Here is a 23,100-nt window from a genome sequence, read left to right as displayed (position 1 = left end):
GCCCTCCTTTTAAAAATGTAGAATGAAATGCAAGGAGAAGCTGTCAGAATCTTGGTGCTAAATTCAGGGTGAGAACCCAGAATGCTTGACAGTCAGTTGTCATCACACAATTATACAGTATCCAGAGTTGGGAAATGGATACCAAGTCAAAGAGAGCAAGAAAATAAATCTCCATTGTACCATTGTACATATATTATCTCATTTGATCTCTAAGCTATTGGTTTTACATATATTTCCTCATATAATCCTAACTATATAAGCTTAAACTATTAACTGCACGAGGGAAGCAGAGTGACTACTTTGTTTAATACTAAATCACTTCAGTATAGCTCAAGTGCCTAACACATCAAAAACATTTGCAGACAATCAAAATCATTTGTTTTAGATGAAGATGAATTAATTAATTAAGCTTGACAACTATCCCATTTAATGGGTAATATTATTTCTACTTTACGATTGAGGAAACTGAGTTGGAAATATGAGGTAACTTGTCCAAGCTCACATAGTTCAGGCAAAACCATTGAACACAATCTGACATTACTTTGCATTACATATTTTCATGTAAGATTTTCATAATAGAATAAAAATTATCTGAGGGCAGGAATCATGTCCTTGCTATTCCAGATTGTATGTCTAGGTCCTTGACCAGAGCCTGGAACATAGTTGGCACACACTATTTCTCTAAGTTCATAGCAACCCAGGTGTTAGCAGTCAAGAAATGAACAAGGAGCTCAACTCCAGGACCACTTTCTGGTTTATTCCTTTCACTTCATCCCAATGCCAATGCTATATCCAGGCCTTATTTCTGGGATTTTGCTAAAACCTCTTCTCAAGGCCCATTAACACGAAGCCTTAGAAGTTATTGTATTATGCACGTTGCCTACACCTCACCATTTCTCCTCGTTTCACAGTTGAGTAGTGAACACCCATTCTGCTCTCAAACGCCCAGGGGTGCTTGTGGGAGTTTAAGCAGATTGGCAAAGGCATCGGTTCCGATTTGGGCTCTGTAACCTGTATCTCTGTTACCCTGGGCTATTCCACGAGCCTCAGTTTCCTCGTCCCAATTTTCTCAATAAATAAGGCTGGAATTGGATGAGCTCAAAGGTTCCTTTCAGCATGAAGGCTTTTCCATTTTAATGCTATGGTTCTCTTTGGAGCTTATGGCCAAGATGGCAAGTTTGGGGAAAGAATCCTCTGAAGGTGGTGTAAAGCCAGAGTTGGAAAAGCCTGTGCAACAACCAGGCTGTTCTGGCCACATGGGTACAGGATGGCACATTTCTGATGTATGGGGACTTCAGCTCCACTGGATTCAAGACCAAGACTGAGTCAGGCTCCTCCGGGTCGCCAGGGGGCGCTGCAGGCCACTCGCCAGCAGCCGGCGGCCGCGCAGCGGGACGGCGCCGGACTCTGACGTCTCCCGGAAGCGGAGCGCCGGCGCCGCAACGGCCAGGTGTGCGCCCGCGGCGGTGGCGGGCCGGGCGGAAGCCGCGAGGGCTGGAGGCGGCCGCGGGGGGCCGGGCTCCCGCGTCCGGTGAGACGACATGGACGAAGCCGGCAGCTGTGCGAGCGGCGGAGGCTTCCGGCCGGGCGTGGACAGCCTGGACGAGCCGCCCAACAGCCGCATCTTCCTGGTGATCAGCAAGTTCACGCCCGAGTCGCTGCTGCGGGAGCGCTTCGCCCCCTTCGGCGACATCCAGGACATCTGGGTGGTGCGGGACAAGCACACCAAGGAGTCCAAGGGCATCGCCTTCATCAAGTTCGCGCGCAGCTCGCAGGCCTGCAGGGCCATGGAGGAGATGCACGGCCGGTGCCTCGGCCCCTACGACACCAAGCCCATCAAGGTGCGGCGCCCGGGGCGGGATGCCCGCGGGGACGGGGCTCGGGGGTGGGGATGGGGGTGGGTCTCGGGCCTCCCCCCACCCCCGCAGTTGTGTCGGGGTCCGGCATGATAGTCTGCTCCCGGGGGCGGACTACTGGGGCCGAGGAGCGGGGAGGATGGCCTTGGGGAGAGGGTTTTTCAGGAACCCCGCTTGCCTGCCTCAGGGTGCAGGGAGTTTTGAGGGGGGAGAAGGGAGGAGCGGGAAGAATAGCCGCCCCGGGTCTGGCCTGGAAGCTGTAGCGGCTCCGGCCACGCCCCCTTCCCCCCCAGCTAAGCAGGAGCTCGGGATTCCTGGCCCAGCTCTGGCCCCGGTCTACTTTGAGAACTTCTTTGACCCTCCCTCCCCCCCTCTCTCAGAACACCCCCCTCCCACCCACCCCCACTTTACCGTTATAAAAACAGGTGACTGCTTTTTCCACAGTTAGGTGTGGGGTTTAACAACTTTGATAAAAGTTGCATGAAACTGTGGCCCTCTGGTGTTGGGCATTTTCTTTCCCACATATACCTGACACATGTGTATACTATTTAAGTGCAGGTGATTAAGATGGCTAATATTACATGCATATCCCTTTTGTGATTCTCAAAACCATTTTAAATAAGTCCTATTTGCGACGGTATTCATAGCACCTGTTCTGTTATTGCCGCTTTTCTTTGAAAGCGAACCAAAGTAAACTGCAGTAAGAAGAGCCAGATCTTGTTTGTGATTGGTGGTAGTGCGGTTGTAGTAAATGCTTCTTTGTGTGCTTAGTCCGCCCTAGTGGTATTTCTATTAAGTTTCTTCACTGGTCTGTAAAAGTAGGATAAATGACGCAGGGCGGGAAGGGTTATATGACAAGCTATGCTTTTAGCACAGGGCCTGGTACAGGGTAAGCCCTCCTGTATCCATTTACTGCAGAAAATGAGAAGAATATTACAAATTATGGACATATATAAGTGAGAGAGAGGTATTTCCATTTCTGGAGGTCTCTCCTTTACCTGCATATGCAGAAGAGGAGGTGCCTGGGACTGCACCAACAATAGTAGACACCCCTCCCACCTCTCCAGCCCTTTGACAAGGGTGACAACAGATCAACAAAACTAATTGTAAGGACACAGCATATTCTAGATCGGGAGTGTGCAAACTGGTTTTCTAAAGGGTCAGATAGTCAATATTTAGGCCTTGTGAGCCACATACAGTCTGTCAAATACTCTTTATTTTCAGCGGCCCTTTAAAAATATGATGGGAATGGGGGAATAAGGACAATTATGTGAGACCATAATCAATAAAAAATAATAATAAAAACAAAACAACAAAAAAAACAAAATGCTTACCGTGTTTCCCCGAAAATAAGACATCCTTCAAAAATAAGACCTAGCGCATGGAAAGATAAGACATCCCCTGAAAATAAAACTTAGTGCAACTTTGGGAGGAAAAATTAATATAAGACACTGTCTTATTTTCGGGGAAACAGGGTAGGTTCTAGGTTGTAGAAAAACAGAAGGCTGTAGTTTGCTGACTCCTGCATTAGATTGATCATTTTCATCTCCTTCCAATTATGATCTTAGGGAAGAGCGTTTTTATACTTTTGAGTAACATAACCACAGAGATTATAACGGAAAACATGCTCCAAATTTGAAACCCATAGATCTCGTTTCTGTCATTAAATTACTATAAGAGAAGTAAAATTCCCGGCACTGAAATCTTACCTTTTAGCCACAGAGAAATTAAATTATTCCCAAAGATAATGAAAGTTTAAATTCTGTTTTTCACGTTTTTGTTCACTCATTTTCAGCCAGAGGGCTGTTTCGCTACAGTGCCTAGCTAGACGGTCTTAAGTTCATTCTCAGCAGCTGCAGCTTGAGCTATCTTCCACTGGAATGTAATTTCCCCCCCAATATTCAGTTAAATTAATTCAGCTTTGATTTTAATTTTTTCCATGTACTTTGCTTTTGCAAAATCCCAAAGGATCTATCTACAAGAAAAACTACAAAATTACTGCACCAGGCCTATAGCCAGTTGATTGTCCAAGTAAAAGTCATTTTGTTACCAACCAGCTACCTTATCTAAAGGAAAACAGTAAACCTAGAAAGTACAAGAGAAAAATAATTGGATTTTAGCTTTGCAAGAATGGTCTCTTAGAGCCCATAGTGTGTGAACATAAAATCTCAGGAGAAATCATCCATTAGGAGATTAATTATACGTGTTGTCTACTTATATACTGTCTCCTTTATCAGATGTATGAAACATTCCAGTCTGCTAATATTTAGAAATTTGTGATCTGATGGCATCTCAAATCTTGTTACCTGAGACTCCTTTTCCCTCTGTGATATCCTCCCATATACTTAAAGGTTCTTATTGTCCACTAGACTAACTTTATAGTGGGCCATTTCTGCATTAGTCAGTGTTAATATCTCATAATATAGTGGACATACAGTGAAGATTTACTGAAACTGGAAGTAGACTCTACCTGGGGATATATATCTGGCTGTGTCTTGTAAGCAAGTTTCACACCTGTTTCCTAAGCAAATATAATCTTTTTTGAAATAATTCTTTATTGTTGAAAGTATTACATATGTCCCCTTGGACTTTCTCCACCTGGCCCCTGACCCCTACCCCAGGCCCTTACCAACCCATTGTCTGTGTCCATGGGCCATGCACAACCTTCTTTTTCAATATTCCTAAAATCTCATGGCTTTATAAGCTCTGGGTTTTTTAGTTGCTGCCTTTTACTCTATAATACCATGAGTCCAGATTTTGTCATTCTTAAATGACATAAATCCCCCCCTTTAAAAGAAGAAAAAACTCTCAAAAGCTTTTGTGTGGCAATTTATATTAATTTTATTACTTTTCCTCACGTTATAAAAATAAAACTAGCCATTAAAATTTTTGTGCTTATAGCTCTATATAGAAATGCACAATCCTATTTAGAGACTTTTAACATTACTCTGTAATAATGTAAAATGAGTGGGGAACTTTTTTCTCCCATGTGCCATTTAGATATTTATAACATCATTTTTGGGCCATACAAAATTATCAACTTAAAAATTAGCCTGCTATATTTGGTCAAGCACTCAATTAACTCACCCTTATGAATTGGCAGGGCCAGACCAAATGATTTCGCATGCCTCATATGACCTGTGGGCTGCATGTTCTCCACCCCTGATAAAAACCAAGACAGTTCTACAAATTAAAGCAATATAAAACTAAATTATCAATAGTAGAAAAATAGAGCCTTCAATCACTTTGTGTATTTTCTTACCCAGTATATCATTTGTATTGTCATTGAGGTGATCCAGGGTATGGATTTTTTGTTTGTTTGTTTGTTTGTTTGTTTGTTTTGTTTTGTTTTAATTCTCACCTGAGGATCACAGCCTTTTGGTGTACCAGATGATACTCCAACTAACTGAGCCACACATCTAGAGCTATCTTTTTTTAAAAAAGGATTGATGATAGAAAAAAATTAAAAATGTGACCATCTAGAATTAAACCCAACTATGTCAAATATTACATTAAACAAATATACTAAACATTCCAATGAAAAGGCAGAGATTGTGACCTTGGCTGGTGTGGCTCAATTGGTTGGGTGTCTTCCCATGTAGTAGGTCTTACCATGAAAAGGTTGCCAGTTCAATTTCCCATCAGGGCACATACCTGGGTTGTGGGCTGGATTCTCAGTAGGGGGTGTGCAGAAGGCAGTCAATCAGTGTATTTATTGCTCTAAATATCAAGAAAAAAATCTTTAAAAAATAAAGTAGATTGTCGGTATTTTTAAAAAAGAATGAACTAAATGCTATTTACAAGAGACACTTTGGGTATAAAAAATACAAAGTGGTTGAAAGTAAATAGAAACAGCTGTTGTGGTATCAGACAAAATGGTCTTCAACAGGAGAGGAGTATTAACATATAAAAATATTAGACAAAAAGTACATAACAATCCATATTGTTATGTAGCCAATAATAGAGCTTCAAAATACATTATGCATTATTGATAGAACTAAGGAGACAAATTCACAATAAGATTTTTATAGATTCCTCTCACTATCTGATAGAACATATCAGTAGATATCTAACATTTTAATAACACTTAACTATAAATTGACATTTAGTGAACACTACCTCACAACTGCAGAGTACACATTCTTTTTTAGTGTGTTCACCAGAATCCAAATGTAAAAACACATTTGGAAAAAATAGTGCAGAGGTTGGTAATAGCTCATATAGAAAGTCACCGTAGCCCAGCCAGGTGCCTCAGTTGGTTAGAGCATCGTCCCATACACCAAAAAGGTTCCGGTTCGATCCCCAGTCTAGGTGCATATGGGAAAAACCAATAGATGTTTCTCCCTTTCTCTCTAAAATCAAACATATCCTTGGGTGAGGATTTTTTTAAAAAGTCATTGCAATAAAGATTGGGGCGTGCAGGAGGCAGCCAATCAGTAATTCTCATCATTGATGTTTCCCTCTCCCTTCCTCTCTGAAATCAATAAAAAATACATTTTTAGAAAAAGAATAGGCAAACAACTTTTTTTTTTCACATTGCTTTGTGGAATTTACTTGTTTCTTAGGTTTTAATTGCTCAGTCCAGATCATCTGGAAATCACCGAGATGTAGAAGATGAAGAACTGACACGAATCTTTGTTATGATACCAAAGTCCTACACAGAAGAAGATCTACGGGAAAAATTTAAGGTACTTACGTTTTCTAATCAGCTAGCATTTAATAACTCATAATCCTAAATTGTTTGCACAGTTACTAAATCTAAAGTGTGGTATGAATTAGATTATTAGATTTGTGGGGGGAAATTAAATAACTATTTTTAAGTTTTTCAATCTGTTTTTTAAGTATTAAACCTAGAATAAAGTAACTTTAAAAATTATAGAGCCATAACCGGTTTGGCTCAGTGGAAGGGTCCCAGGTTTGGTTCCGGTCATGTACTTTGGTTTCGGGCACATCCCCGGTAGTGGGTATGCAAGAGGCATCTGATCGATGATTCTCTTTCATCGATGTTTCTAACTCTCTATCCCTCACCCTTCCTCTCTGTAAAAGAATCAATTATATGCCGAAACCGGTTTGGCTTAGTGGATAGAGTGTCGGCCTGCAGACTGAAAGGTCCCAGATTCGATTCTGGTCAAGCGTATGTACCTTGGTTGCGGGCACATCCTCGGTGGGGAGTGTGCGGGAGGCAGCTGATCAATATTTCTCTCTCATCAATGTTTCTAGCTCACTATTTCTCTCTCTTCCTCCCTGTAAAAATCAATAAAAATATATATTTTAAAAAATCAATTATATATATATATAAATAAAATAGAATATATAAAAACTGGAAAATACATGCAAGCATCTTGGTGTATTCATACCTTTAGATTAACTCTGTGAGGTATAGCTGTTAGCACCAATTAACAGATATGGAGACAGCCACAGAGAAGACAACTAAGCCATTTAGTTAATAAGAGCCAAGATATGAACCAGAAGGTTCAATTCCAGAGTCTTTGCTCTTAACCACTAATGAGCTAGACTTTGCAGCTATCAGACCATGTTCAAATTCTTTATATATATATATATATATATATATACACACACACACACACACACACACACACACATATATATATTACTGATTTTTCACAGAGAGGAAGAGAGAGGGACAGAGAGCTAGAAACATTGATGAGAGAGAAACATCGATCAGCCGCCTCCTGCACACCCTGTGCCCACAACCAAGGTACATGCCCCCGACTGGAATCAAACCTGGGACCTTACAGTCGCAGGCTCTATCCACTGAGCCAAACCGGTTTTGGCATGTTCAAATTCTTACTCTTCCTTTATAACTTGGGCAAGTTATTTGATCTCTCTATGGCCCAGCTTCTTTTTTCTGTGAAATAAACAATATAATACATATACAGAGTGACCCCGAAAATATATACACATTTTTAACAGCTGATGGCTCAGATTGAAAATGAAATGTATTTTAATAGATACTGCTTTTATAATTATTCAAAGTGTGTGTGTACATTTAGGAGACATCTTATATATATATCCTTGAAGGAATGTTGTAACAATAAGATAGTATATATAAAGTAAGTGCTTATTAAATAAACATTTTCATTATTTTGGTTACTAGAGGCCTGGTGCATGAAATTCATGCACAGGTAGAGTTCCTAAGCCTGGCGGGTAATCAGGACCCATCTGGGCCTTCCTTCCCCCAGCTGCCAGCCAGTGCCTTCCTCATTTCGATCTGCCCCCTGGTGGTCAGTACAAGTCACAGCAAGTGGTCAAACTCCCAGTTGGTTGAACTTTCGAGGGGACAATTTGCATATTACCTTTTATTATATAGAATTATTTGGTAAATAGGAGGTACAAATAAATTTTAAGTTCTGAAATAATCCCTGTTCAAATATTAATTTTGACTCTTCTAAGGGTTTTGTTTTTTTTTTAACTTTCATAGGTGTATGGAGATATCGAGTATTGCAGTATTATTAAGAATAAAACCACTGGAGAAAGTAAAGGTTTGGGCTATGTTCGATACTTAAAACCATCACAAGCTGCCCAAGCAATAGAAAACTGTGATAGAAGTAAGTATGTATTTAACATTGTTAAAAACTTTTTTAAAATTATAATTATTCTCAATAACTGAATTTAATTCTGGTTTGTGTTAATAACCATATCTACTAATTTAATCTTAGCAGTGGGAGTTTAAATATATATAGCCCTCAGATGAAAATTATTTTGGGCTATGATTAAGCTTTCATTGAGGCCCCATCTTGAAAAGAAATAGTAACTATATTAACTTAATAAGTGAAAATGTTGTTGCTATGTTTTATTATTTCTATAGGTTTGGGTTGTTTTTTTTAAGTACATATTTTACAATATTAAGTATTTAAGAAATTAATCTACCCTTTCAGGTGTTTTTTTAAAAAATACTTATACTTATTTAAAAAAAAATCTCACTAAGTCTTCTTTAATATCCTACCTAATAAAAGAGTAATATGCAAATTAACCATCACTCCACTCCACAAGCCATGCCCACAAGCCAATCAGAGCGAGTATACAAATAAACCCAAACAAGATGGCTACAGCCACAGAGAGCAGGAGGGAGGCGTTTCCCCGGCAACGGAGGAAGCCAAGCTTTCCTGCCTGCCCTTGCCACTCAAGGCTACAAAGTTTCAATTGTAGAAGGTAAACAAATCCAAACAGAAATGGCTGCCTCCACGGGGTGAGCAGGAGGCTTGGCTCCGCTCCAGCCTACAAAGTTTCAATTGTAGAAACTAAATATATCCCAGATACCAGGGCCTCCGCTTGTGTCGCTGGGGGGCGTGGCCAGCCTGCAAACCACCACAGGCTCCTCACTCAGGCCGCCCTATGCCCCAAGGGAACCCCCACCCTGACCTGGAACACCCTTCAGGGCAGACTAGCTGGCCTCCACCCGTGCACCAGGCCTCTATACTATCTAATAAAAGTGTAATATGCAGATTGGCCTCACTCCAACACACAGTATGGCTGCCCCCATGTGGTCAAAGATCCTGCCCCTATGTGGACACAAGATGGCCAGCAGCGGGGGGGCAGTTGGGAGGGACCAGGCCTGCAAGGGAGGGCAGTTGAAGGTGATCAACCCTGCAGGGGAGGCCAGTTAGGGGTGACCAGGCCAGTAGAGGAGGGAAGTTGGGGGCAACCGGGCTGACACGGGAGCAGTTAGACATCAATCAAGCTGGCATGGGAGTGGTTAGGGGGTGATCAGGCTGGCAGGCAGAAGTGGTTAGGGGCAATCAGGAAGGCAGGCAAGCGAGCAATTGGGAGCCAGCAGTCCTGGATGTAAGAGGGATGTCTGACTGCCCGTTTAGGCCCGATCTCACTCGAGGGGGTCCCAGATTGGAGAGTGTTCAGGCTGGGCTGAGGAACAAACCCAGACACCCCTCCTCCCCCCGTGCATGAATTTTGTGCACCGGGCCTCTAGTTTATTCATATTTGACCTAAACCCTAAAACGAAGTTAGTATACTAACAAACCTAGGTTAAGGATAGCATTTATAAGGTTTGCTAATATAGGTAAGTAAATATACATTGGGTAATTTCAAGCTAAAGTTACATTGATTAGATCTGCTGTTGCTGATATCCATCATGGAGAATTAGAATTATAAAGAAACCAAGGAACCCTAGTCGGTTTGGCTCAGTGGATAGAGCGTCAGCCTGTGGACTAAAGGGTCCCAGGTTTAGTCAGGGGCACATGCCCATGTTGTAGGCTCAAGCTCCAGTAGGGGGCATGCAGGAGGCAGCCAATCAGTGATTCTCTCCCATCATTGATGTTTCTAACTCTCCCTCTCCCTTCCTCTCTGAAATCAATAAAAATATACCCCCCCCCCCCAAAAAAAAAAAAGCCAAGGAGAGCCTTGGCTGGTGTTGCTCAGTAGTTAGAGCATCATCAGCACTGAAAGGTCACAGATTCAAAGGTCATTCCCCACCAAGGTCCTGGCACTTGTGGGAGGCAACCAATCAATGAATCTCTAACATTGATGTTTCTCTCTGCTTCCTCCCTCCTTTCCACCCTCCCATCTACTCTGAAAACAATAGAAAAAAATCCTCAGGTGAGGATTAATTTTTTAAAAAAAGGAAGCCAAGGAGAATTTTCCTTATTGTGATACTTCTAGACATATTGACCTTTAGAAATGCAATATGCAGTAATTAAATTTGTGTTTCAGGATATTATAAAAATTTATACATATGCAAATAATTACCGTATTTTCTGGCGTATAAGACGACTTTTGAAACGAAAAAAAGCCTGCTCAGATTGGCCAGAGTCAGAGAGGCGGTCTATTAAAAAAAGAACTGGTGTTGCCTCGGAAGTGGGGAGTAGTCTTATACAGCGAATATAGGCCTAAATCTATGTTTTAACTGTAAAATTAGGGGTCGTCTTATACGCCGGAAAATGCGGTACTGTTAATTAGATAATTCTAAGGTAAACACCAAAATTTGCTCTCAGAACCATCTAAATTTCTCAGTCAGCATTAATTGAGTACCTATGGTATATTCACCAATAGGTTAAAAAGAGACTTACAAATGAAATATAAAATACTCTTGCCATTTAAGGAGTTCATAGCTATACTATTGGCCTGTTGCACAAAGATTTATGCAATAGGCCTTCCTTCCCTTGGCTTCCAGCACCGGTTTTCTCCAGCATCTGGGACCCAGGCCTTTGCTGCAGACTCTGCCCAGAGTCTGCCTTCTTCGTCTTTGCTGCAGACTCTGGCTGGTATCTGCCACCTTTGCTGCAGACTCAGGCGGGAATCTGCCATCTTCGTCTTTGCTGCAGACTGCCGCCTTCTTCACTTCAAACTCTAGAGTCTGCAGTCTTCATCTTAGCTGTGGCCACAGTACCACTCCTGTGGATCCCTTTGTCTCCCCCTGTCCCCCCTCCCCCCAACCTCCCTCTCATAGCAGGTGTCCTGTCCCGCCCAGTCACTCTGCGCCTGGAGCAGCTGGCTGGCTGCCATCTTCTAAATTGCATATTTCCTCTTGATTGGCTGGTGGGTGTAGCAGCGTGATGGTTAATCTGCATGTTTCTTTTATTAGTGTAGATTGAGTAGCCAAGATTAAAAGGCAAAAAAATAGAGAGTAATAGAATTTTTAAAATGCTTTTTGAAAGCAAAGTGTATATATTTTATTTGTCTATTTCTGTTACCCCAAGTACCTACTATAGTAACAAAACCTTAAAGATACTGGAAATAGTCTACCAGAGGTGAAAAACAAGTACACTGAATGAACATGGGAATGCATTGGAAGTAGGATTTACTCTGGTGGAGAGTAGGCAGGGCAGAAGGTGAGAGCAGTATTAGCAAAGGCTCAAAGCTAATAACATGTCTTTGCATATTCCTGAGTAAGGCATAACATTTCTGTTGAGAAATTATGAGAAGAGATAACTAGATACCCTGGAACCATGTGTGAGAGGTTAGAAAGAGTTGAAGCTTGGTCCACGTTTGGATTGCCTTGTAGATTGTTTTAAAAGGAGAAAAATAAGAAAAACTATTTCAGTACAGTTGATCTAACCACAGTATCAAGGATGGATTTCCAGGGAAAGAATTCAAACCGGCTACTTTTATCCTTTTTGGAGCCATTAAATAATACAGTGGAAACTATGAACCTTCTTTGAAGCATGTTCATATGCATAAGCATTTTGTTTAAAGTTTCAGAGGGATCATGAAGGAACCTTCCCACCTTTTGAAGCTCATTCTTGCATCCTTATTTAAAATCCTGGATTCATAGGAAAAGAGACCAGGTGAAAGGGTTGTAATTAATTGAAGAGAATCTAAATTAAAAACAGAGGCAGGGAAGTTAGAGTGGAACATAATACCATCTTAGTAATTGTTTCAAAGGAATAATCTTGATGGCAGGTTGAATGTGAAGAAGTCCTATAGGAGTTGATGTCAAGGAGCCTGGGACAATGAATGATGATGCCATCTGTAGTTAGGGGACGTTAGAACGAATCACATAGAATTGCTGATCTTTCATGTCTTACATTGACCCATAATTTGGAATTCTCACTGTTTTTTATTTGACCTTTTTTATATTCCAAAAAGCAAGTAAGTAGGGTCTGGTGGAGATGGCAATTGTATATATTTTGTTTTATACAATTATACAGGGTATCCCCCAGAAATGTATACACATACATTTTTTGATAGCTCAATTCTTTTCAGATTCAACCCATTAGAATGAATAATTATTCAAAGTGTGTATACATTTTTTTTGGACACCTATATTTATTAAGCTAAGTCAGTCACTAGCAATCGAGTATATTTACGGGTATGTTAAATTTGCTATGAAGCTTAAAATTCATGGATTCTCTTTTCAGGTTTTAGGGCAATCTTGGCTGAACCCAAAAATAAAACATCTGAATCCTCAGAACAAGATTATTATAGTACTTTGAGGCAGGAGACTTTGGCACATGAACCTAGAATAAATATATTTTCATTTGGTAAGTGGGCTACCTTTACCTTATTGTGGAAGTAGTACATACAATCTCAATTGACTTTTTAAAAGTATTATTAGCAGTCTTCTCGTGTCCTTAATATTTAATACTTAGTTTAACTTTCAATTAAAGTTTCTATGGATAGTTATGCATTTTCTCAATATTAAATTGTCACTGCCACGTTTTTGGGTGAGTTTCTACCCTTACGCAGCTGGCCAAAAAAGTATGAAAGACATATACAGATATTTCCTCAGTATTGAATCCTAAAATTGTATCCCTAAGCCACTGTTGCTTTAGAATTAAAGCTAGAGAAAGGAGGGGAATAACAAAAGTAGAAAGTTAGGAAAAGGGGGAAATGAGTGGTGAAAGTAAAGACTCTGAATGTCATTTGGCACAAATGTCCTTTTAGAAGAATCACGTCATATTTTGCAGTTTTGCATATTAAACATATTCCTATGGAATTAGACTACACGTTTCTGCTTATGTTTCTGTGTTGAATGCTGGGCAGTGGGTAAAAGTTGTCAGTTTTCTTGTCATTGTTCCCTTTTGTTGGTTCTGATGACCAGGAGCGTTCTACAAAATAGAGTGCCTTTCTTCAGTGGGGTGGACTCCATGAGAGTTCATTTTCTTTTCTGGTATTTGAAGTGTTAAATGAATTCTTGAATGTATAGAAATTTAAAGATTTACTTTTTTCTATATGATTGAAGAGCAACAACCTGAATTTTCAAATGTTGACAAGAATGACAACAGAGGCCAAGAAGCTATCTCCAAACGCCTGTCAGTTGTATCAAGAGTTCCTTTCACTGAAGAGCAGCTTTTCAGCATTTTCGATATAGTCCCAGGATTGGAATATTGTGAGGTTCATCGAGATCCTTATTTAAACTATGGTAAAATAATGTCTATATTTTTTAAGATGTGTGTTTTGTTAAAATAGCTTTTCTTCAGTGATGCTTCAAATTTTAGATACTGTTTGTGTAACAATTTTTCTTTTTATCTGCTTTAAACTTTAAATACAGTGATTCCTTGATAAATAAGCCCCTGGGAATTTCTCTTTTTTATACTGACTCATTTATTTTTAAAAAAATATTTTAACTGCCATGAAATAGAGCATTTTCTGTTTCCAGTAGTACAACAAAAACACCTCAGGATAGGATTCTTGTTTTTTTTTTCTTCTTCCCACACCCCCTCCCCCCCTTCCCTCTGAGCTTCTGAACTCTGTACTCTTGATTAATGCTAGGCAAACTTAAAAACCCTTAAATATCCTCCTCATCCCTACATCTCTTTTTCTTAAACTTTATACCTTGAAATGAAACTTCTTTCCTTCACTTCAGGTACCTAATTTCTACTTCCCACTGTTAATAGGAGCAAGGCTGTAATATCAGCCATTTGAACTTTTAATTAATTGACTAAGCCTGTTATCTAGTGTTAGCTTAATTCATCTTGTATTTTTAAAGCCTTTTGACTTTTAAAGGCTGTTTTTAAAGGAAGACATTTAAAGGGAAGTATTATCCTTAAAATATCATGTTCATATTTTTACCAAAATCTGGCTTATACATTGCTTTGTAGGAACACAACTGTTACACAGGTGTGTAAGAGAACTTTATTTTCTGTCGCATTTGATTCTGTATTTACTGTCTGTATGATATTAGGGTATTTCTACATTGTTTCATGTTTGTGGCAGTACCACAAAAGTCTTCAATCTCTTTAACTCCTCTATGTTATCTGTCTTTGTTTTAGGTCATGGAGTGGTTCAGTATTTCAATGTAGCATCAGCTATTTATGCAAAATACAAGTTACATGGATTTCAATACCCTCCTGGAAATCGGATAGCTGTTTCCTTCATTGATGATGGGAATAGTGCCACAGAGTAAGTACCATTCCAGGAGTGTAAAAAACCAAGCTTTGTGTATATGTGATTATGACTTGAAGAATAAAAATAGAAAATAATCTCTCAGATGAGGAGGCCATACAAAATAAGCTACTGTTAAGAGAATGAGGATTTCTAGTTTTCTGTAAATTAATCAGTTATCTTCAGTCTCCTTAGAAAAATGGCAACACAGATGGTAGCTGCACAGCTTGCATCCATGGTGTGGAATAACCCAAGTCAACAGCAATTTCTGGTAAGTAGGTAAGAATTTAATCTTCACAATACAGCCATAGGGTATAAAATAAATGTGGCCTTGGTTTATTACCTATGATAGAACATTTTCAGAGCTATAGTAAAAGACCACATAGGTGCCATGATATTTATCTCTTTAGCTCTTGGCTTAAGATCCCTAAAGTGTGGTTTTTCTTTTTCTCGTTTTGTACCCTACGTCTTCAGCAGCAATTTGGAGGAAGTTCTGGATCACAGTTGCCTCAAATCCAAACAGATGTGGTCCTTCCATCATGCAAAAAAACAGCCCCTCCTGAAACTCCTGTGAAAGAAAGACTCTTCATCGTGTTTAACCCTCATCCTTTACCTTTAGATGTGTTAGAGGATATATTCTGGTAAGATATCCGTCCCACAAATTTATAATATAATTTGTTTAAATGAGTCCATTAAGCACTCACAATCTTGAAACTTCTTAAATCCAATACCTATCAGAGTTGATTTGTTCTGTGCTTTTAAAAACTGTTGATATCACCCTTTTAAAATATATGATCATTTCCTTCTCTATCCTTCATACATCCTATGTTTCCACACAGACTTAATTTTCTGTTACTTTCTGAAGGCATAAAACCCATAGGATTGTTTTGAAAAGAATATGTAGAATAGACAGGTCATCTGTTTCTTCATATAAGGTATATCTACGTACACCTGTCCTCTAGAGTTCTTTCCACATAGCCTTTTCATTGTAATTTAAATGAACAGTGTTTACTAAGTATCTTCTGTTTTGTCCATACTCTATTGTATCCTTAAGGATTTTATAAAACCTTCATTGAGTAAAGAATTACTTGATTGTGTAAGGTCCCAGTTCGGAATCCAGGCCATTAAAAAGGCGGAAGGTTTTAATCTGCGCTCCCAGGCGAAGCTTGCTGGTCCGAGAGTGGGCCAGGGAAGTTCGTGCCAAAAGGCGGCATAGGTACTTCTTTTATACAGCTGTTTAGTGAGGGGAGGGCAGAGGGCATGAGAGGTGTGGAATTCCTGCCTCTGGCCAGGGGTCTAAGAAGGCCCTAGGAAGGCACCAGCTAGCCAGCTATCTTTGTCACCATCCACCTTGCAGATGCTTGTGTCAGCTCTGGGCTTCCCCCCACCCCCACCCCCCACCCCCGCCTCCACCTAACAGATTGTGTGGAAGAACATATAGTTAGTGTAAAAAGGGGAAAAGCTCTTGTTTATTTCTGTTTTTAATATAACTCCCTCCTTAACCTTTTCTTTTTCCTAAGTGCCTTACAACAATGTTAGTGAATTAAAAAGGTAGATAGGAAACTTATTAAAGAGCTACACAGAATATCAGGTATGTGGTTCAAATTCAAGTATTTTTACTCTCATTTAGCTGACTCATTTAGTTTATTTCTTAAACCTGTCCTCTGGTCCAGGCAGGCACTATGCTAAATCCTAGAGACATTGTATAAACAAAACATTATAATAGGTAAACAAGATAAAAGACTTATTGTCTTAGAGTTATCCTTATTTAGGAGACATATAAGTAAATAGGAAATTTCAACCTGGTAAGATTAGTGCTATGAAAAGAGTGGACAGGCTGTGAATTTAGAAGACTCTGAAAGAAGTGTGGTATAGTGGACACCTGAAAGTAAGCTGGGAGTGAGGTGGTTATTCCTGCTGAGAGAAAGTGAAAGAGGTTATTAGAATATGGAATTTGAGACTGAAGGAAGATAAAGCTGGAGAGGACAAGGAAACTGTCAAGAAAGGCTCACAAAGTATCTTAAGGAGTTTGTCTTACTCTGCAGGCAATGAGCTGCTGAAAGGAGTTCCAGAAAGATCACTCAGAAGACAGGGTGGGGAATGGATCGGAGAGGGACAGGGAAACTAGTAAAGAGGATATTGGAGTAACCTACGGAAAAGGTGTTGATGGTCTTCATGAAAAAAGAAACCTGAGTGAGAATGAAGAGAAACTGACAGATGTTTAAGAAGTGAGATTGAATGGGAGATACCATAGGGGGAAAGAGGTGAAAAAGAAGTCCAGAATGGACCCCAACTTTTAGACCTGAGCAGCAGTATTAGTAACATCAGTTGATTTATCTATCTATCTATCTATCTATCTATCTATTTATTTATTTATTTATTTATTTTGTTTCAGTCGTTTTGGTAACCTGATCGAAGTTTACCTTGTGTCAGGAAAAAATGTGGGGTATGCCAAGTATGCAGATAGAATAAGTGCTAATGATGCTATTAGTACTTTACATGGTAAAATCCTGAATGGAGTCAGACTTAAAGTTATGCTGGCAGATTCCCCAAGAGAAGAATCTAATAAACGACAAAGAACTTACTGATTCTTGAGGTAAGCCTTTTTTAATCTGAATTTTAAAACACACTGGCTTAATAGTATAGCAAGAGGAATATGTATAATATAAACTTTAGGAGATTCTTTTTAGTGATTTAGGAGTTGTCAGTTAAAAGCACTGGCTTACAACTTTGCTGATAAAACCAGTTCAGAATAATTTTATAAAAATTTTTTTAACTTGAACTTTTTAAAACGTAATGTTTCAATGTTTACTAGAAGAATGTTTTTGCCCTTCTATAAAATAAAATCAGATTTCAATTTGAAAAATTAATTACTTTTTGATTTGTGAATGTCATAGATGTTAAGAGTTGAACTTTTTTACTATAAGCTTTAATAAACATTAAAGTTGAATTACTTATAAAGATTTTTAACTTAAAGACTTAATGACTTGCTTTATGAAATGAAGTAATTTATAACAATCTTTATAAAGAATGTTTCTTTTTTTTAATTATTTATTTATTTTTAAAAACATATTTTATTGATATTTTTACAGAGAGGAGGAAGGGAGAGAGATAGAGAGCTAGAAACGTTCATGAGAGAGAAACATCGACCAGCTGCCTCTTGCACACCCCTACCGGGGATGTGCCCGCAACCAATGTACATGCCCTTGACCGGAATCGAACCTGCAGACCGATGCTCTACCGCTGAGCCAAAGCGGTTTCGGCTAAAGAACGTTTTCACTTCTCACTAATAAAATGCCTACAGCACAATATTAAATAATAGAACTTTGAACCTAAATTTGGTGTTTTCCTGGAGATAGACAGATAGATAGATAGATAGATAGATAGATAGATAGATAGATATGTGTGTGTGTGTGTGTGTGTGTGTGTGTATATATATATATATGAGTTTGTGCTTTAAAACTAATTCAGAAAAAATATTATTTTGTGAATATATGGATTAAAAAAATAATCCCGAAAATTTACCAAAAACCCTTTTGTTTACCATAAATAATGATACAGCCATGTAAATTCCTTTTATTAGTTTTCAGAAACCGAACTTAAATTTTTGTTTTCTGTAACAGTCAATTTATATCTTCATGGGTTGGGGGAACATTCTTGTAAATTTAGAAATGTTCAGCTATTTCACATTTTTATTCTATAAATGAATTCTGAGTTTCAGGGGAAGTTTCTCTTCCCCCACACACTAACTTCCCAAGCTCATTAGCCATTGCAATCACTTCAGATGCAATTTTTTCACTTGAGGTTTTCTTTCTGATCAAGAGAATTATCAGTATTAGGATGAATTGCCTCAAGCCTTTCTGCTGATGACCCTTCACCTACTAGAGCAAGTTAAGTGGTTTGGTCCTCCTTCTCTAGAAGGCAGTTGACTATAGGAAGTGTTCATTGTGCCCATTGGGAGTAATCCTAATTTAGAAATGTTTTATTTGATTTCAAATAAATAAATTTGAAATCCATTACTCCATACAATGTAGAAATATTAAATTGCCAGTGAAAACAGAATTAACAAGTCTTTTTTAAAACAAGCAGTTGTGTTTACAAACAAAATGTTAAGAACTGAATTCTATTTAGACAAGCTATCTTCTAAAATAGCATGAAAATATATTTATTCATGTCTGTGAATATTTCAACATATAGGTAACAATTTTTTTATTCAAAGAATTTCTGTCTTTAAAAACTTCTTAGTATCAGAAAAATAAGTAAATTAATCTTGTGGTTGAACCCTTCCTAATGGTCACACTCTACATGGTGAATATTAGACTTAAAATCAGAAGGACAGGGTTTGAATTCAGCTGACAATTAACTCACTATGTTTGAGCAAATTTCTTCATCTTTCTCGGGCTTTTTTTCATCATGTATTAAAAGAACAATATTAGCTATTGAAAGCAAAATTTCTTATAAACATTTTTAAAATGTTTTTCAATTGTGAGCCAAAACTCTTGTATTGGTAACTTAAGTGAAACCTTTGAGACATCATCTCCAAATGATGATAAACTAAAAGTTTAATGATACAAAACTTCCTTGAAGTCTGCTGGTAGGTACTTTATGTATAATACCCTTCATAGTGATGTACATTCATCCAATTCCCCACATTTGAGGAGGTGCCTATTTTTCAGCATGACTAGTCATGAAGTAATACAGCTACCATTTTCCCCTTATTGAACTATTTATTATACATATTTAGAGCAAAGATGAGGAGGGTCAGATTAGTGAAATTCACGAGGACATGACACCACCCAAGAAGGCTAGTTCCTTTCATCTCTGAGGAATAAGCCCATGTTTCAGTGAGCCACACCTGGGAAGTAAGAGAAGAAACTGATCTAAGAAAAGTACTTTGAGAGTAGTTGACCGATGTTTTGAGATGAGGCTGATATCCAAAATATGTCTCTATTTGAGAAAAAGAGAAATTCTGGTATGTCATAGCATTCTGATTTTGTATTAATTTACAGCATTTTCCCTCCAGAAATTCAGTATGTGCTTGCATCATCCTTCCAGGTAACTTTGGTTTTGCTTATTTGGGGGCATCTGAATAAGTAAGCAGATAACACTGGTAATACTGAAATAAAGGAACAATACCTAACATTTTAGGAATACTATATACAATAGCTGTTTCCTTCCAGGTGATGATTTTCATACTTGTGTTGTGTTCTTTCTACAGAACAAAGACTAAATAATGACATAATCCTCAGCTGACTGACTGAAAATGTGACTGGACTCACTCCCTGTGGACAGTTGACAGCTTTTTTTTTTTTCCATATGTTTGCTAGTCTGTGCACAACATTGTTTTGTCTGGGAAGCAGGGATTGTTGACGTGTTTCTTAATCTACACATTCATGCTAAAACTAATATAGCAGTTGTTTCTTAGAGCAATATGTTGTTATATGTAGTAGAAATAAAGTTTTCTTTGCTTAACTAAATCATGCCTTATTTATGTGAAAGTTGAGAATGAAAGATTTAATAGATAGTATTTAGAATATGACTAAATGACATATTTCATTGATTTTGAGATGCAAGTTTTCCACTTCTGCAATTGAAGATGTCTTGATTATTGATTGTGTATCATGGTGTAATTGAGAGCCTTTTTTTCTTTCATATTGGAACTTAAAGATGCTTCTTTCAATCAGTTGCATCTTAGATTCAATAAAATATGGTAATTGTTACTCAGTTTACACATAAAGATTGACTACTTACATTTACTCTAAGGCAAGAGCCAACCACACATCATTAGAAATATTTTTATTCAATATTTTTATAGTTAAACTAAAATTTTTTGGTGATTTTATAAATGTCTTTTAAGATCATAGAGAAACTGTGATAAAGAAAAAATTAAATTGTTGATAATTTTTTTCAAATAATAAGTTTAAATGTCATTGGTTTTGGAGGGTGGAAACACTTTCTCTTTATAAATACAGAAATGTACTGGCCACCCCAAAAATATGACATGTAAGCAGTTTTCAGAACAGACTGTGATAGGAAGAATAGTCATTTCAGAAAGTTAAAAATTAGGAACCTACTTGTATTTTGAAAATCCAAGAAAAAAATTGTTTAAGTTCTTGCCATGAATATTATATATTAGAAAGGATATATCTAAGTCAAGAACTTAGCACCTTAAAAAAAAGACATTATAATTGGTATACAGTTGTTAAAGCATCACTTAATTACATCCTCATTATGCCTTTAATTTCTTCAATTAAACTAAAACTAGTGAGAGATTAAATTCACTGAGCATAATAATGTTTTATGCTCAGATAACTCTCCATTGAAAAATCAAAATTCTCTTTTTGAATCAGTAATTTTAGTGAATTTAGATAAGAAAATTTTCAGTCTTCTTAGGCAAGACTTACTGTATGAGAATTGAACCAAATACCTGAGTCAGAGGACATATTTTAATATGTTCTCTTTATAAATGAAAAATACAAGTGAGGATTCATTACCAGCACATCAGTTTAGTCATTTCAAACTCATTTCATTGCATACATAGTTCCATTTTTACCTACTGGAATTAAATTGTGCCCTACAGGTTATCTGTCTCTACCACTAAGTAATGCTTGAATTCCACCCATCCCCATCCTAACATGTCTGTCAGGTGATTAGCCTAAATGGTGTGAAGGTAGGGAGCTTACTACTTCCCACCTGAGACCACCTTTAACATAAATGACTACCTATCATTTATGCTTAATATTTAGGTTTTTCACTGAGCCAACATTGGGAAGTTGAATCTTTCTCATGGTTAACTATCATATATCCTTTCACCCTCCATATTTTCTATTCAAATTAAATAATCCCAATTTCTTCATCCTGCATTTAAAACCAGGTAGCCAGTTCCAGAAAAGTTTTGTTTTCCATGAAGTTTATTGCCTTGAGTCTTTTGTGTAAATTCTAAAAAGACTTGTATAACAGCTTTCTGCACACAAAATACTTCTTTGCTTTTATGGTACAATTTTCAGTTGAGTTTTATCTCACAGTTAGTTGCATGTCTCAGTAATCAGTGGGTCTTTCTCTTTGGTGTGCCTTTAATTTGAATCCTCTCAGTCATTTAGCCTTGCTTCTGCTTTACTTGCAGTTGATGCCTAAAACTTTATTTTTAAAAGCCAGGATAGTCATTTTTCTTAAAATGAGGAAATTCTAGAATCTAAAATAGCATTTAATAATCTAGTGTTTATGTCATTAGCTAAATGTTTACTTCTCAAAGGCACTTTGGATATCCATATACCTTAGGTCCTCAGGTTACGTAAGAGATCTGTTCCTACGGCGCGACATAACTGGATTTTCGCCGTAAGTCGGAACCCGCCTACATATGCACCTACATCACTCACATGGAGCACAGACACAGCAGTAATGAAGTGAAACAGTAAAAAAAAAAAAATTTAAAGGAAGATAACAATTCCTGACCTTTACTTGTGGTAAATAAGTAATAAAAAATATAAAGCATGTAATTACATACGTCAAAATGACAGAACTTTTTACTTTTGTAAATGGAGATGGCGACGTAACCACGAAGCGACGTACATCAAGTGTGACATGACCTGTATATAAATGACCCGTTTCTATGATGCACTGCAGCCCGTCAACCAGCCCAATTGGGGGCCAGGCCAGTTGGCCAACCTCCCTCGGCCTCCTACCCCCGCCAGCCCGGCCTCGATCGTGGGGTAGGAGTGAGGCCAGTGACCAACCTCCCGCAGCTCCTCACCCTGGCCAGCCCAGCCCCATTTGGCCCCAATAGGAGTGGGCCAGCCGGACCCCATCTTGGACGATTTCATGCACAAGGCCTCTTGTAAGGATATAATATTTAGATGCTCTGTATATGTCAGTTACTAAATTGTTAACATAGGGTTTTTATTAGGTAAGACTTTAATTTAGAAAAAAAAGTTAAACAAGACGGTAATTTTTCTTTTTTTCTTTTTTTTTTTTTAATATATTTTATTGATTTTCCACAGAGAGGAAGGGAGAAGGATAGAAAGCTAGAAACATCGATGAAAGAGAAACATCGACCAGCTGCCTCCTTCACACCCCCTACCGGGCATGTGCCCGCAACCAACGTACATGCCCTTGACCAGAATCGTACCTGGGACCTTTCAGTCTACAGACCGAAGCTCTATCCACTGAGCCAAACTGGTTTCAGCTAATTTTTCTTTTTTAAAATATAATTTTTATTGACTTCATCGAGGAAGGGAGAGGAGGGAGAGAGAAAGAGAGAGAGAGAAATAGAAATATCAGTGATGAAAGAGAATCATTGATCAGTTGCCTCCCATACGCTCCTCTGTTGCGGATTGAGTCTCAGCCTGGCACGTGCCCTGACTGGGAATCCAGCCAGCGACTTCTTGGTGTACAGGTCCAGGCTCAACCACTGAGCCACACCAACCGGGCAATTTTTCTTTTAAAT

The 23,100-nt window shown here is 38.4% G+C and overlaps 1 protein-coding gene across 3 annotated transcripts; it reads left to right on the top strand.

Moving 5' to 3' along the window:
- Positions 1–1,413: 1,413 nt before the first annotated feature.
- On the top strand, positions 1,414–17,253 carry RBM45 (RNA binding motif protein 45). 3 transcript variants are annotated; one of them, XM_036420731.2, is made up of 9 exons: positions 1,414–1,841; positions 6,422–6,544; positions 8,299–8,425; positions 12,692–12,814; positions 13,516–13,695; positions 14,546–14,675; positions 14,844–14,928; positions 15,135–15,298; positions 17,053–17,253. In XM_036420731.2, the coding sequence occupies exons 1-9, from the start codon at positions 1,542–1,544 to the stop codon at positions 17,243–17,245; spliced, it is 1,425 nt and encodes a 474-aa protein (XP_036276624.1). In that variant the 5' UTR covers positions 1,414–1,541; the 3' UTR covers positions 17,246–17,253. The 3 variants fall into 3 exon arrangements, with proteins under 3 accessions (XP_036276624.1, XP_036276625.1, XP_036276622.1); XM_036420729.2 differs by having other exon boundaries at positions 1,415–1,841; positions 15,132–15,298; XM_036420732.2 differs by lacking the exon at positions 12,692–12,814 and having other exon boundaries at positions 15,132–15,298.
- The last annotated feature ends 5,847 nt before the right edge of the window (positions 17,254–23,100 follow it).

The sequence above is a fragment of the Pipistrellus kuhlii genome, unplaced genomic scaffold (genome assembly GCF_014108245.1).
Source record: "Pipistrellus kuhlii isolate mPipKuh1 unplaced genomic scaffold, mPipKuh1.p scaffold_m20_p_7, whole genome shotgun sequence".
Classification (NCBI taxonomy): Eukaryota; Metazoa; Chordata; class Mammalia; order Chiroptera; family Vespertilionidae; genus Pipistrellus; species Pipistrellus kuhlii.
Note: the sequence above shows the minus strand (reverse complement) of the source record. Positions and strands in the feature narration are given on the sequence as shown.

What these genes read in the sequence shown, in the direction of transcription:
- RBM45 (XM_036420729.2), top strand. Translation starts at nt 1,542, where the DNA reads ATGGACGAAGCCGGCAGCTGTGCGAGCGGCGGAGGCTTCCGGCCGGGC. An exon ending in ATCTACGGGAAAAATTTAAG is followed by an intron (nt 6,545 to 8,298) that starts GTACTTACGTTT and finishes TAACTTTCATAG; the next exon opens with GTGTATGGAGATATCGAGTA. An exon ending in GTGTTAGAGGATATATTCTG is followed by an intron (nt 15,299 to 17,052) that starts GTAAGATATCCG and finishes ATTTTGTTTCAG; the next exon opens with TCGTTTTGGTAACCTGATCG.